The following is a 14565-nucleotide window of genomic DNA, read 5'->3' as shown; positions in this document are numbered from 1 at the left end:
CAGGTTAGGTTAGTTACCATCAGTTACCATGGTAACGTAACCAGAGTTTGTGTTTCCTCTCTTTCTGGAACAGAAAATCCAGTTTCCCTCATCTCAGGGTTAACAAACTCACGGTTTTGAGGAGTGAGTTCTAAATATTTCCGACGCTTCCACCAGAGTGAGCTATTTTTCCAAAACGTCAGCTAGGTAGCTTTAATTAGCTTCCGTTACCTAGCAACCTAGCATAATACTTGTAGCAATGTTACTACCTGCTAGTGTTACTTGTTACCTAATTGTAAATTTTGAAGCCATATTATAGCGTTTGTCATATATTTTTTGTCAATCGGAAAATAGTGTGACGCTACTAATTAACAGGTTAAACCCGCTCTCTGCAATTCCCCAGTAATTACAATTATGATTGTAGCTATATAATCACAATTGCACTAAAGGCTATTGTAGATGATATAGGGCTTCTCTCTTCCTAACCCACTTTCCTAAAAAACATGCAGTCTGTAATTGTATCATCATGAAATGCAAGGCATGTTAACATACATAGATGTCTATTTAGTGTTAAGCAACATTACATTAAGAGGTATATAAAAACACAAACATGTCCTTACTTGAGTTTCTCCAGTTTGCAGTGTGGATCCTCCAGTCCAGCAGACAGCAGCTTCAATCCTTTTTCTCCTGGATGATTGTAGCTCAGGTCCAGTTCCCTCAGGTGGAAGGGGTTGGACCTCAGAGCTGAGGCCAGAGAAGCACAGCCTTCCTCTGTGACCAGACAGCCTGACAGCCTGTAGAAAGAGGATCAATGTGGTGACAGAATCCATCTGGGCCTCCAGAGTGAGTCAGCACAGAGGGGTTCATTTGGCAGGTGCTGTCATAGCTGCTCCTCCCCCTCATTAGACAGAGTGACCTTTCCCCCCAGTTCAGGAAGGTTAGGTTTGCGTTCAGTTTGATGGTAGTAGTTCTATGGAACATCAGGACGTCTGCTACATAAAGCCCGCTCAAAAATAGTGACTTGAATGAACCCAACAAATAAGTTGGGACTATAGCCCCTATTCTTAAGCAGTACGAGACATAGAACATGGATCATATCTATCCACCATTGCAGAATGCAATGTTCACGGCAACTCTCTTTGTGAAATTCATGACTGCACATTTCAGTGTTGTAATAAAACAAGTGTTCGCAGATTAAAGTCAATGTTTTTCCACTGTGACGAGGGAAACCCCAGATGTTAACGTTTGATGAATGACAGGTTGTGTTGTAATGTGAAATAGGTTTAAGTTTAACATTTAATTAAGCTGCATTTTATTACCCTTTGGGCAAGGTCATATGTAACACCCTCAAGGAATGAGTTAAATGTGTCAAGATCCACATATATTTATTCACTGTAAAACATACAGAAACACATTCGTTAGACACAGCGCAAACAAACGTTTTTTCCTCCTGCTGAGAACTGACTAGTCTACATGCTTTATCTATACATTTCCAAGGATGTCGGACTGTACTTATTCATACCTTAAACAAAACATATTCAGTGCACTCCGTCACTGATAAGTGCTGTCTGAAATTGAACACTTACGTTAAACACTTGGCGGCAGTGACGGACGTCAATCGGCTCGCGACACCCGCGAAACGTGCCAAAATGAACGCGCTTCTCCCATAGAGTTAATAGGTGCATTCGACATGGACTGACTCCATGCAGCGGTGCAGCCGGCTGCAGGCGGCTGACTTGAAACAGTGAATTATGGTTAGACTTTTTGTCTGACCTGAGACGGCGCCAAGGATAGCTCACTGTGATGTGCCATCAAAGCACTGTTTTTTTGGACCGTTTGCAGTGCGCTATCCGGGTACTTTCAGTGCACTGAATTCTGCTGGTTTTGTGAGTGAAGCGCCCCAAGCATTGAAAGTCAGTGCTCGAAGTGTACGGTAGTAGACACAGCTCTGGTGTATTTCTCCCTTCAGTCGATAATCTTGCGCTCAGGGCGCAACACATACCTATTGTTAAGACTACCCAAAGAGACTGCAATCATGTTGCACATTCATAAAAAGTTGTATCAGCATTTTCATGCTGTCTAAAATAAACACAAACATTAAATAAAATATATGCCAATCATTATGTACAGTATATTTTGGAGTGTTTCAGATGCAGCAAATCTGCCTGCAGCGAATCTGCCTGTTTCTTATCAAACTAGTCATCACTGATGACTAGAAGGCGTATCTCATTCTTGGCATGAAGTTTATACCCAACTTGAGACTCAACTCTGTTGTCTAAATCAACCACACAAATGCATTGTACAATTATAACTTTACTAATGGCTCATGTAAAACATAAATACAGACCTCAGTATCTCCAGTTTGCAGAGTGGGTTCCCCAGTCCAGCAGAGAGCAGCTTCATGCCGGCATCCTTCAGATCATTGTTACTTAGATCTAGTTGTCTCAGGAAGGAGGTTGACTTCAGCACTGAGCCCAGAGAAGCACAGCCTTCCTCTGTGATGTGACAGCCTGACAGCCTGTAGAAGGTTATCATTAGGGAGGGATCACAAACAATTTGTATTGTTACCTATACTCTTGATGCATGATTATGCTTTGCTTATGGTCTGCACCTCTTCTTCAACACCAACCACCTCTGGAAGAGTGGAACTCTCACTGAATTGCTCCTTCCAAGCTTTCTTAAATGTTTTAACGATGAGTTTCCTTGAGAGGTTGTCCTTGACTTTCTTGAGGGTTTAGGTTGGTTTAGGTGAAGTTCTATGGGTGTGTTTGAAGTATTTTCATTGCTTGAAAAAGGGCTATATAACATTTGACTTGAACACAATGGTACAGTAGCCGGTAACCAATGTGAAAAACGAACCTGCAGGAAAAGCTGATTGTACTAAGCTGGATTGTACTTGTGAAATATCCCCAAAACGATCCTGTCTAATGTATACTGAGACATCATGTGGCGTTCCTGAGGTATTTCTAAGTCATATAATGTGAAATGTAGGCCATCAGTGAATCTTTTGTTCTAGACCAGACGTTACCTATCTAGATAATCTATTTGAAAGAACTGGAGAAAGGCAGGTGCTTGATACAGGATACGGTAGCATTGCTAGTAACTGTTACTAGTAACAAGCATTGCTAGTAACTGTTACTAGTAACAAGTTTAGCTTGCTAACGCAAGAGCATAGGTAGAATGTGTGATAATTTAGCCTAGTTTATTGGCAATGGGGCTAACGTTGATTCTTGTTCCTGACTGTGTTTCATTCAAATAAATAACCTGTGTAATGTAAATCTACAATTCAAGATGCATGTTTGTCCAGATCTTGGTCATGTTATTTTTCAGCAAGTTATTTAGAGCTAGCTAGCTAGCTAACTGAAGCCGAGTAGAATCAGGATATGGTTTGGTTGCTAAGCTGTAGCCTAACGTTCTACCCACCCAAGTCAATCCAGTTTGCTTCAACAACAGAAGTGGAAACAAGTAATGTTATCATTTCAAATGATATATAGTCAATCTGTTGAAAACAGTGTCAGCAAGTGCTGCTGTTGGCCGTGTTGCGTCAACGCGCAGCTCATCTAAATATTAATGAGCATACCATAAAAGGAGAAAAGGCTAGTGTTTTTTCCCGGGAACATTTCAGAGGATCTGTCAGTGGGCATAGAACAGCACCCGGGCCATTTTCAACCCAACCAATGTTACATACCCTATGTGGAGACCTTAAGGAACAGTGTGAAATATCCCCAAAAAACAGTCAATTGCCCCTTTAATGAACATTATCTTTTCTTGCACTAGGGGTCCACTGTTGGCTAAATACGTTTCTAATATCACATCAACATACCTTACTTAGCAAATTCTAGCTAGCTAAAGGCTAGCTGTTAGGCTGCATTAGAAGGGAAGCTTACAAAAAATAGCCAGAAAACGAATAGCAGTCTAGCCTATTGCTAATGCCTGTCTAGATTATTTATTGAAAGAACTGGAGAAGCAGGTGCTCTTGCGTTAGCAAGCTAAACTAGTTTACAGGCTGTACAGTAGCAGTGTTTTTCAAAGTCTGGGTCGCGACCCACGGGTGGGTGATGAAAATTGGGTCGGCAAATATGTTTTCATAATTATTTTGTCTTAGGTTTTTGTAAATGACTTAACAACCATTTTCGAATAGTGCTTTGTTTCCTGTTTATTTCCCTTTTTATATGGTATTTTCTATGGGGCTATTATTGTAGCAAAAGTATTCACAAATGCACAGCACGATCCATGAATGCACAGCACGATCCATGAATGCACAGCACGATCCATGAATGCACAGCAAGATTCACAAATGCACAGCACGATCCACGAATGCACAGCAAGATTCACAAATGCACAGCAGATCCACGAATGCACAGCACGATCCATGAATGCACAGCACGATCCACGAATGCACAGCACGATTCACGAATGCACAGCACGATCCATGAATGCACAGCACGATCCACGAATGCACAGCACGATTCACGAATGCACAGCACGATTCAGGAATGCACAGCAAGATTCACAAATGCACAGCAGATCCACGAATGCACAGCACGATTCACGAATGCACAGCAAGATCCACAAATGTGTACGATCCACAAATGTGTACTATCCACAAATGGTTACCGCGATCCACAAATGCGTACAAGGATCCACAAATGCGCTCTCAGATTTGTTTATGTGTAAAACCTTATCCAAATATGTAATCACAAAGGGTGGCCTCTCAATTGGCTGTGTTTTTTACACATGACTTTTGTATACACTTCGGCCGTGGTACAAATCCACAACTCGTGTGCGTGTGCATGTGCGACGATATGTGCCTCGGTAGCTGTAAAGCCTCCATACCACCAGTTGGCGGTATAGTGGTCCAGTGATTTTTACGGCAACATGACATTGCTGGGTGGTTCCAAGCCCCCACCCCTCGCCCCTCGGCTTGAAGCAACGGCCCCGGTGGATGTAGGTGGTATTGCATTACGGTTAGGTTTCCGACTCTTCCGGTCGTTTTTATTAACTCCAGTCAACATTTACAAAACTATCTCCCCCAATAATTTTTGTTCGATTCTCGAACCTGGCTCATACTACTAGCTTTTTCATTGAATAATTTATCCCGATTTTTGCTAAGTTTGAGACCAATCCGAAATGGGTAAACTAGCACCCCATTTATTTGCTTACGTCAATAAAAGTTGCCTGCAAATGTGCTTGCGAATACTAACAGGGCACGAGCACAATAGTTCACATTGGCCGATAGCCGATTTACATGGAGCTGAATGAGCCATATATTGAATGAGCACAGGGAGAACTGGCTTGAGTTGCCTGCCCTGTTGTAGCAAGTTAAGGCCGAATCCCAATACTCCCCCTTACCCCTTCCCCCTTCCCCTTCGTTTTGCGCGTTGCCGTGAGAGCTAGTGGTGTCCCAATACTCTTTTTGAGCTAGGGGAAGGGCTAAGACTAAAGGCCTTTATATGCTACTCCGTACTATACGATTACGGACACATGGGAAGGGCCTACGCATAGTTGGAACGCCCTGAAACGCCCTCTCCGTCGTCTGCGGGGCCGACGGAGACCTTTAGCGTGCACCGTTTAAATTCCTGTCGATCCGTCGTGCCGTGCTGTACGCGACGGATACCCCTTGGCCGTGATTGGTCCGCTACGACATCATTTCCAAACGACATCATTTCCGACTTCGACAGAAAGGCGTTTTCTCTAAGGTCGTCTTTTTGAAAGACGTCTGTGATGAGAACTTCTTGGAGAGAAATTTTATTGTGAGCTAGTCACTTTGCCGTAACACAATTGAAATGCATGGTGAGAGATGTCGTTTATGGTCAATGCACGCTGTAAAGCAGCGTAGACTTATTTCAATAGCCCATTAATCTTCCGCGGGCCACATAAAATGACGTGGCGGGCCTTGAGTTTGTCTTTAATATAATATTATGTGACTGCACCTGCTGCACTCATCGTCTGACTAGTGACAGTTGGTAAGAGTGTCACACGTGTGATGAGAGGTGGGAGATAAACAACAACGATTTCTAACTTACAAAGACGCAACAAAGCAACGTGTTTTCGACAAAAAACCGCTTCTCCACCTACTGTTCTGGCGGTGAATTGTTTTCAGCACCCCCAGCCTTCGGAGAACCATAAAGGCAACAGAAATGCTAATTAATCCGTCCTATCCGGCGGCCCGCCCATCCGTAACGGAGTCGGAGTACCATACTGGCACCTTAAGGGGTATACACCCCTTAAAACCAAGTGAGGTCGGAAGCTTACTTGAAACCGAGGGCTATGTGAAAACTGCGCGACCGGCAACAATGGCGGCCAGATCATCCAGAGAGTAATATTTTCGGTTTAATTAATTGATAAAAAAATTATGACAGTCTTGTTTTGTGTTATATACAGTCATGAACATATATATTTGCAACCATTTTCCTAATTGAAACGTTTCTAAAAATCGCTAGTTTGGTACGCTAATATTACAGTGCTGAATTGCACAACAGTCCCGCATTTCTTTGACTAGCATGTCTACAGTTTAAAGTAAACTCCATTAGCAGCGAATTTCGTTTAAATCAGTGCATAACACTACTTGCTTTGGAGATATCGATACGTGCTAGATGACGTACCTGTAACCAAGTGGTGTCCCATTTCTTAGGGCTATGTAGCCCTTACCCCTTAGTTTCGAGGGCCAAGGGCTAGGGGTAAATTAAGGGGAAGGGGAAGGGGGAAGGGGGAGTATTGGGATTCGGCCTAAGCAAATGGTTGTCACACATACATGAAATGTTGTTAATATAGTTTATTCCCGTTATTTTAAAACAGATTTGATTTTTCGTAAAAACGTTCATGACATGATGGCAAATATAATATGTTAAGCGCGAGCATAGATTGTTGACGTCTATCTGGAGCAAAGACGAAGATTAATACTTTAACCGGTAACCACAATAGGAAATTATATAGGCCTATAGGCTATATAAATAATATTAGTCTTGCCTTCAGAAGCTTTTTTTAAACACACCCATTATTCTTTTGTTGATCGTATCATCAAGCCAGACTGCTTTTGTGGGACAATGAAGGTCCTCAGTGACTCCATATGTTTCATCCCCACTTACATCTGATGGAAACGTCTTGTAGCCTATGGTTCTGCGAATATTCCCCTTTCAAAGGCAAATGTCCAATAAAGTATATTTTAGACACAGTTCTCAAGCTTTTATTTATTACATTATTTTAAGTCTTGTTAGATCACGTTATATCCATTAATAGGCGTTTGGTTTTGTAGGATGAACATATAAAACGCAGGCCATATTTCTACACTGATGTTAAATTGAAGGCAGTGTGAATTTCGTGGCATTTTGTTTGAATATAAAGAAGAAAGTAAGCTATGCTAAGTCTGCATTATGGAAGATTTCGGTTACCAAAATAACTATAAAGCTTTCTTTGCCTGGCGAGAACAAAGACGGAGCTGTTCATGCTAACAGTTTATTTCATCTGATACGATGCGTTATGTTTCATCCCCACTTACATCTGATGGAAACGTCTTGTAGCCTATGGTTCTGCGAATATTCCCCTTTCAAAGGCAAATGTCCAATAAAGTATATTTTAGACACAGTTCTCAAGCTTTTATTTATTACATTATTTTAAGTCTTGTTAGATCACGTTATATCCATTAATAGGCGTTTGGTTTTGTAGGATGAACATATAAAACGCAGGCCATATTTCTACACTGATGTTAAATTGAAGGCAGTGTGAATTTCGTGGCATTTTGTTTGAATATAAAGAAGAAAGTAAGCTATGCTAAGTCTGCATTATGGAAGATTTCGGTTACCAAAATAACTATAAAGCTTTCTTTGCCTGGCGAGAACAAAGACGGAGCTGTTCATGCTAACAGTTTATTTCATATGATACGATGCGTTGGAAATCATACTGATATCACGAAGAAAAAAAGCAACCTATGTGATGAGTTCCATCTAGAATAGCCCTATATTTAGCCCTATAGCCTATTTCTAAAAAACAAGTGAAAGGAATACTATACAATGACAGAATACATTCCGTTAAGTTTGCATCATGTGTCTGATTCTTATCGGACTTGTACCCCATTCTGCCACTGCAATGCCTTAGCTCAGGGGTTCCCAATCCTGGTCCTCGGGCCTCCCTGCCCTCCATGTTTTAGATGTTTCCCTGCTCCAACACACCTGATTCCAATGAATGGGTCGTTATCTAGTTACGCAGAAACCTGCTAACGACCATTCATTTGAATCAGGTGTGTTGGAACAAGGAAACATCTAAAACATGCAGGGCAGGGAGGCCCGAGGACCAGGATTGGGAACCCCTGCCTTAGCTCACACGCTCGTAACATAGGCTCGTAACCATATCAATCTATGCTCGCGACTGGTTGTCGCAAAGTATGACGTGTACAGCTAGATGCAAGCGTGCAGGTCTCGGAGCCAGGGAAAAAAAGAGCCACTGTTTAAAGCTAGACCGGAAGACACGGAAGTGGAAAGATGGCCGCGTCCGGTCTCGCGCTCTCGCTTGCCTCACTGCGCCACAGAGCACTTTTCATAGAAATGAATGGGGACGCCATCTTGGAAGACAAAAGTAGCTTACTCTAGTTATATTAACTCTATGTCTGTGATGCGTCCTCTAAAGACCCGGCAATTCAGTCAATTTCCCGGCAAATGTTGTCATGTAATGCAATGCGTATGTGCACACCGCTCCCTACCGAACAAGATGGGTAGCTCGGTCAGCAGGGAGCTGAAGAAGAGAGGATACTGACGTCACTCTGCTGCGCCGCTCAGAATGCATTTTCGTTTTCGAATTATGGGCAGTTCTTTGCGGACAGAATACGAAAACGAAAATGCATTTCTGGAAATGCATTTGAATTTGAATTGTGGTCATGATTTTGCAGCCACGTTCTTAAAATGAAAACGCATTTCTGGAAATGCATTTTCATTTTCGAATTTTACATTTCAAATAGAATTTTGGTATCTATTTGCTGGGGCATATTTTGAAAATTAAATTTCAAATGTCTTTTTCGTTTTCATTTTAATTAAGTGAAAGAATGAGCAGTCTTAAAGAAGACAATTAAAATGCAAATAGAATGATTGATTAGGCCTACTAATTTTATTTATGAGTCAAATAATGCAGCCACATTCTTAAAATGAAAAACCATTTCTGGAAATGCACACGATTTGCTTCCATAGGATAGTGCTTATCAGCGGAACATTTTAGAGCACAACAAGCAGGCGGAGGAGAATCGATATGTACTCATCATCATCACAACCCCCATGACGTCTGCGGAGTCTGAGAGGAACTTTTCAATGTTGAAAAGGATTAAGACGTTCACAAGGAACACGATGGGACAGAAGAGACTGAACGCCCTCTCCATGCTTTCTATTGAGAACCCGTTCGTTAATGGACTGCTGGATTTTAACAGCAAAGTGATCGAAAGGTTTGCTCAAGCAAAGAACCGCCGCGTCAACTTCCTTTTTAAGTGATCGGCATTGGTGGGTCAAAACTTTTTTTTTTTTTTGAGCTGAAGTGCATCGTCTTTTTTACAAAGTTTTGTAAATGATGCAAGTTATGTCTGTCTAATCTTTTTACTTTGTTGCAATCAGTTTACTTTAATGCTGTATTATAGTGCCTACTATGTTGGCACTCTGAGATTCTTTGGAATGAAGAGTGCGTTAAAAATACGATGCAATATTATTATTATTATTATAGGCAACATCTTTGTGTAGTGCTGAGCGCTTAAGTATGTGAAATGTATTTGAAAAAGGATTTCTGCTCCCGGCTGGCACTCAAAATGCAGCCCATAGTATATCTGACTGGTCTATATAGGCCTAATGTAATAATAATCAGCTACCCCTATTTTTGTGACGGTGACATGACGTCATACAAAATTGCCCCACCAGAAATTTCAGGCTAAAATCGCCAATGTCAATTATATTGTCTCAAATCAACTGTACGAAGACATTGTGCAATTATAACTTTGCTATTATCTCATGTTGAACATAAATACAGACCTCAGTGTCTCCAGTTTGCAGAGTGGATTCCCCAGTCCAGCAGAGAGCAGCTTCATGCCTGAATCCCCCAGGTTGTTGTTACTCAAGTCCAGCTCTGTAAGCTCTGAGGAGGGGAGAGCTGAGGCCAGCGCTTCACAGCACCATTCTGAGAGGTTACAGTCATTCAGCCTACATGACATAAGGAGAACATGACACATCACCAGAGTCATACTTTGTACGATGGGATCATAGGATAATCAAACATCACAATATGTCCTAAATTATATAATTATTAAAATTGCTTTATACATACAGAGCAGTTTTGGAGTCTTTGACCACTAGCAGCAGCCTCAGAAGACCTTCCTCTGATCTGGAGTATATCTTCAGGTCAAACACATCCATCTTCTCTTCTGAAGTCAGCAACACAAAGAACAGAGCTGACCACTGTGTAGATGAGAGCCTCTGACTGGAGAGACTTCCTGAGCTCAAGTACTGTTGGATCTCCTCCACCAGAGAATGGTCATTCAGTTCATTCAGACAGTGGAACAGATTCATGCATCTCTCTGGAGAAGGATCCTCTCTGATCTTCTCCTTGATGTACTTGACTGTTTCCTCATGGCTCTGTGTGTTGCTTCTCGTCTGAGTCAGTAGGCCTCGTAAGTCAGTCTGATTGGACTCCATTGAGAGGCCCAGGAAGAAGCGGAGGAAAAGGTCTAGATGTCCATTCTTACTCTGCAAGGCCTTGTCCACAGCACTCTTGTACACGCTAGATGTGTCTGAGGTGGACTGAAACATCAGATTCTCATTGTTGTTGATAAATGAGAGAAACACAAACACAGCAGCCAGAAACTCCTGAAAGCTCAGATGGACAAAGCAGAACACCTTCTCCTGGAAGACTTTACCATCCTCTCTGAAGATCTGTGTGAACACTCCTGAGTACACTGAGGCATCATGGACATCAATGCCACACTCTGTCAGGTCTTTCTCATAGAAAATCAGGTTGCCTTTGTCCAGCTGGTGAAAGGCCAGTTTTCCCAGTGACAGAATGCTCTTAATGCTATCTTCATCCCAGTGTGGATCTGTCTCAGTTTTCCCATGATACTTCACCTTCTTCTGTTTGGTCTGTAACACCAGGAAGGCTGTGTACATCTCAGTCAGGGTCTTGGGCATCTTCTCTTTCTTCTCTGTTCTCAGCATGTGCTCCAGGACTGTCACACACATTAGGGAGAAGACTGGAATGTGGCACATGATGTAGAGAGTCCTTGATGCCTTGATGTGTGAGATGATTCTCCTGGCCAGGATCTCATCACTGCATCTCTTCATGATGTACTCCTCCTTCTGAGCATCATTGAACCCTCGTACTTCTGTAACCAGGTCAACACACTCAGAAGGGATCTGATTGGCTGCTGCAGGTCGAGTGGTGATCCAGATGAGAGCAGAGGGAAGCAGGTTTCCTCTGATCAGGTTGGTCAGCAGCACATCTACTGAGGTGGACTCTGTGACATCACACCAGCTCTTGTTCTTTTTGAAGGCTAAGGGCAGTCGACACTCATCCAGACCGTCAAAGACAAACAGAACGTTGTACTTGTCATAGTTGGAGATTCCTGATAGTTTGGTTTCTGAGAAGAAGTGATGGACAAGTTCCATCAGACTGAACTCTTCTCCATCCAACAGATTCAGCTCTCGAAATGGCAGAGGAAAGATTAACTGGATTTCCTGATTGGCTAGTCCCTCAGCCCAGTCTGTGATGAACTTCTGCACAGATACAGTTTTTCCAATGCCCGCAACTCCTTTTGTCAGAACAATTCTGATAGGTGTATCTCGTCCAGCTGAGGGTTTAAAGATGTTGTTGCATGTGATGGCTGTCTCTGGTCTTGCTGATTTCCTGGATGCTGTTTCAATCTGTTTCACCTCATGTTCTCTATTGACCTCTGCACTGTCACCCTCTGTGATGTAGACGTCTGTGTATATTTCATTGAGAAGAGTTGGGTTTCCTTGTTGAGCTATGCCCTCAAAGACAGTCTGAAACTTCGTCTTCAGTTTAGATTTGTGTTTTTGTCGAAAAATCTCTGCACGCTCATCTGAACAAAAAACAACACATGTTAAGTTGATAACGTAGTTTTGATTATTCACAGAGTTTGAACTGAAAGTGTTTCCTCTACATTCAATTCAAAACATATTTCAAATATTTGATCATTTATCAGGTAAACAATGATGAAACAGTTTTGTATACTCATACATAGTACAAGGTTATAGGAATACCTACACAACATTGGGTACTACTACTTTTAACTTTCTTCGTATATCTAACCTTCATCATAAACCATCAGTCGGTCAACTAAGACTAAATATGGAGTCTCTTACTTTTCTCCAGAGTATCAGCCAGCTCCTTCTGGTTCATGTTCCTCAGGACGTGCAGTGTGATCTTCAGAGCTCCCTCTCTGGCACTGCTCTCCTGCTTCTGATATTCAGGGTCCACTACTTCCTGGTCCTCTCTCTGACTCTCTAAGCCTTCTGGGAAATCTGAACTCAGCATCCTCTTCACCCTCTTCAGCTCTTTCTTCACAAACCTGATGACAGTCTCATCAAGCACCTGAAACAGAGAGGGAAGATATCAGACGAACCACTCTATACACAGTAGTACAATCAGATTAAATAATTATGTCTTGTTTGAAATTAAAATAAACACAAAACTCACTGTGAATATGGAGGACAAGTCATCATGGTGACTCTGCTCTGCCTCAGACTCCTGTTGATCTCTGAGGACAAGTAAATTATTTAGGGAGTTTGTGCTCATCAACATTGAGTAACAGCTGTACAGTGGGGAGAGTTTCTTTAGGGAGTTGGTCTGAGACAGACAACAGAGGACATTCCCTGCACTGTCTTCATCACATATCACTGAACACCAGCAGAGGTCAGTAGATACCCTTCATCATTAGAAGGTCCTCCTCCATCACTGAATCTGGAAGTTGGATTCTTATTAATAGATCATGTTCTTACCTCTGTTCAGTAATAATGTCTTTGTCTCTGAACTTAATAGGTTGATCCATAAACCAGTCACTCTTCATGGACACACAGCTGGGTACAAGTGAGGCTGGTCTCTGCTGTCTGATCCTGTCAAACACAACAAAGTGTCTTACAAACATAAATCACTAAAGTAGACACCACAGATACATCCATACTTTCCGCCAATATCGGTAGCTAAAATGATCTTTCCAGACCTGTTGCTGTGTATCTCTCACTGTGAACCTTTATCACATGGTCTACAGTCAGCAGCTCTAACCCTGTGTTTTAGTACATTTACATTTAGTCATTTAGCGACTTACAGTAAGTACAGGGACATTCCCCCCGAGGCAAGTAGGGTGAAGTGCCTTGCCCAAGGACACAACGTAATTTGACACGGCTGGGAATCGATCCGGCAACCTTCTCATCCATCTGACTCCCAGCCATCTGACTCCTTCTAACCCTGTGTTTTAGTAGGGATGTGATGAGGGATACTTTAGTATCTACAGTCAGCACCTCTAACCCTGTGTTTTAGTAGGGATGTGATGAGGGATACTTTAGTATCTACAGTCAGCAGCTATAACCCTGTGTTTTAGTAGGGATGTGATGAGGGATACTTTAGTATCTACAGACAGCACCTCTAACCCTGTGTTTTAGTAGGGATGTGATGAGGGATACTTTAGTATCTACTGTCAGCAGCTCTAACCCTTTGTTTTAGTAGGGATGTGATGAGGGATACTTTAGTATCTACAGTCAGCAGCTGTAACCCTGTGTTTTAGTAGGGATGTTCCTTAGGCTTTCACCTCATAAAGCTTTTAAATTATAAATATTTATTTGTTTGTTAGTACATTTGTATTGGAGAGACATAAAACATTTTGTTACAATTGATTCTCAGAATTTTAACCAGACACTGAAGAATGACATCAGGGTCCACCTCACACAGGGCTGCATGTTTGCTAGCAGTCTGCTTCAGACACTGCAGCACTCCTCCACCCAGGAGTTTAAGACCTTCTGGTCTCAACCTGTCTAAGTGGGCTGAGCCCCGCCCGGTCTGTGCTCATACCAGGCCTGGTACCTGCAGGGCTTTGACTCTGACTGTTATGCTGTCTGTCTGTGTGTGTTTTGTGTGTGTGTCAAGAATTACTGATCTAGCTTTTATTTTATGTTAAGCTATTATACAAAAACTCTGTATTGACATTATATTGTAAGTACTTTAAAATTGAGAGGTTGTAACCAGGGGCGGACTGGGGAAAAAAGTGGCCTGGGAGTTACTGTCAGACCGGCCCACTCATTCAATACACGGCGCGCGGCCCACTCAGTACACTGCACGTTCCCCACGCAATGCATTGCACGTATCAACCAGTCATTGGCCTACTTGGACTCATCATTTTGGATGATTACAAAGAAATTACATCATACATGTTTGATTTCTTACGTTGAACTTCCAAAGTCCGTAAGAACACATTTCAGAAGACACTTCAGAACAATTTCGAAAAATAGGCACCATGAGTGTTAAACACAGATGGCGAGGAGGAGTATAAAACTCAGCCATTGTAAACTACTTACGGTCTTACAGCAATTTATACGTGTTCAAGCTGTGTATATG

General features: G+C 42.2%; 1 protein-coding gene across 1 annotated transcript in view; it reads right to left on the bottom strand.

Annotated features, from left to right (window-relative positions):
• LOC146219599 (NACHT, LRR and PYD domains-containing protein 3-like) overlaps positions 1–12676 on the bottom strand; it is a 29259-nt gene extending 16583 nt beyond the window's left edge. The window contains exons 1-6 of the mRNA XM_084694709.1: positions 12655–12676; positions 12321–12549; positions 10270–12037; positions 9978–10145; positions 2327–2497; positions 600–773 (exon numbers count right to left, since the gene is read on the bottom strand). Of these exons, the coding sequence (XP_084550835.1) occupies positions 600–773; positions 2327–2497; positions 9978–10145; positions 10270–12037; positions 12321–12492 (2453 nt within the window). The 5' untranslated portion in view covers positions 12493–12549; positions 12655–12676. The remainder of the gene's footprint in view (positions 1–599; positions 774–2326; positions 2498–9977; positions 10146–10269; positions 12038–12320; positions 12550–12654) is intronic.
• Between the last annotated feature and the right edge of the window lie 1889 nt (positions 12677–14565).

Source organism: Hypomesus nipponensis, chromosome 28 (assembly GCF_054491055.1).
Source record: "Hypomesus nipponensis isolate SF chromosome 28, ASM5449105v1, whole genome shotgun sequence".
NCBI classification, from domain to species: domain Eukaryota; kingdom Metazoa; phylum Chordata; class Actinopteri; order Osmeriformes; family Osmeridae; genus Hypomesus; species Hypomesus nipponensis.
This window is presented reverse-complemented; position numbering and strand designations above follow the sequence as displayed.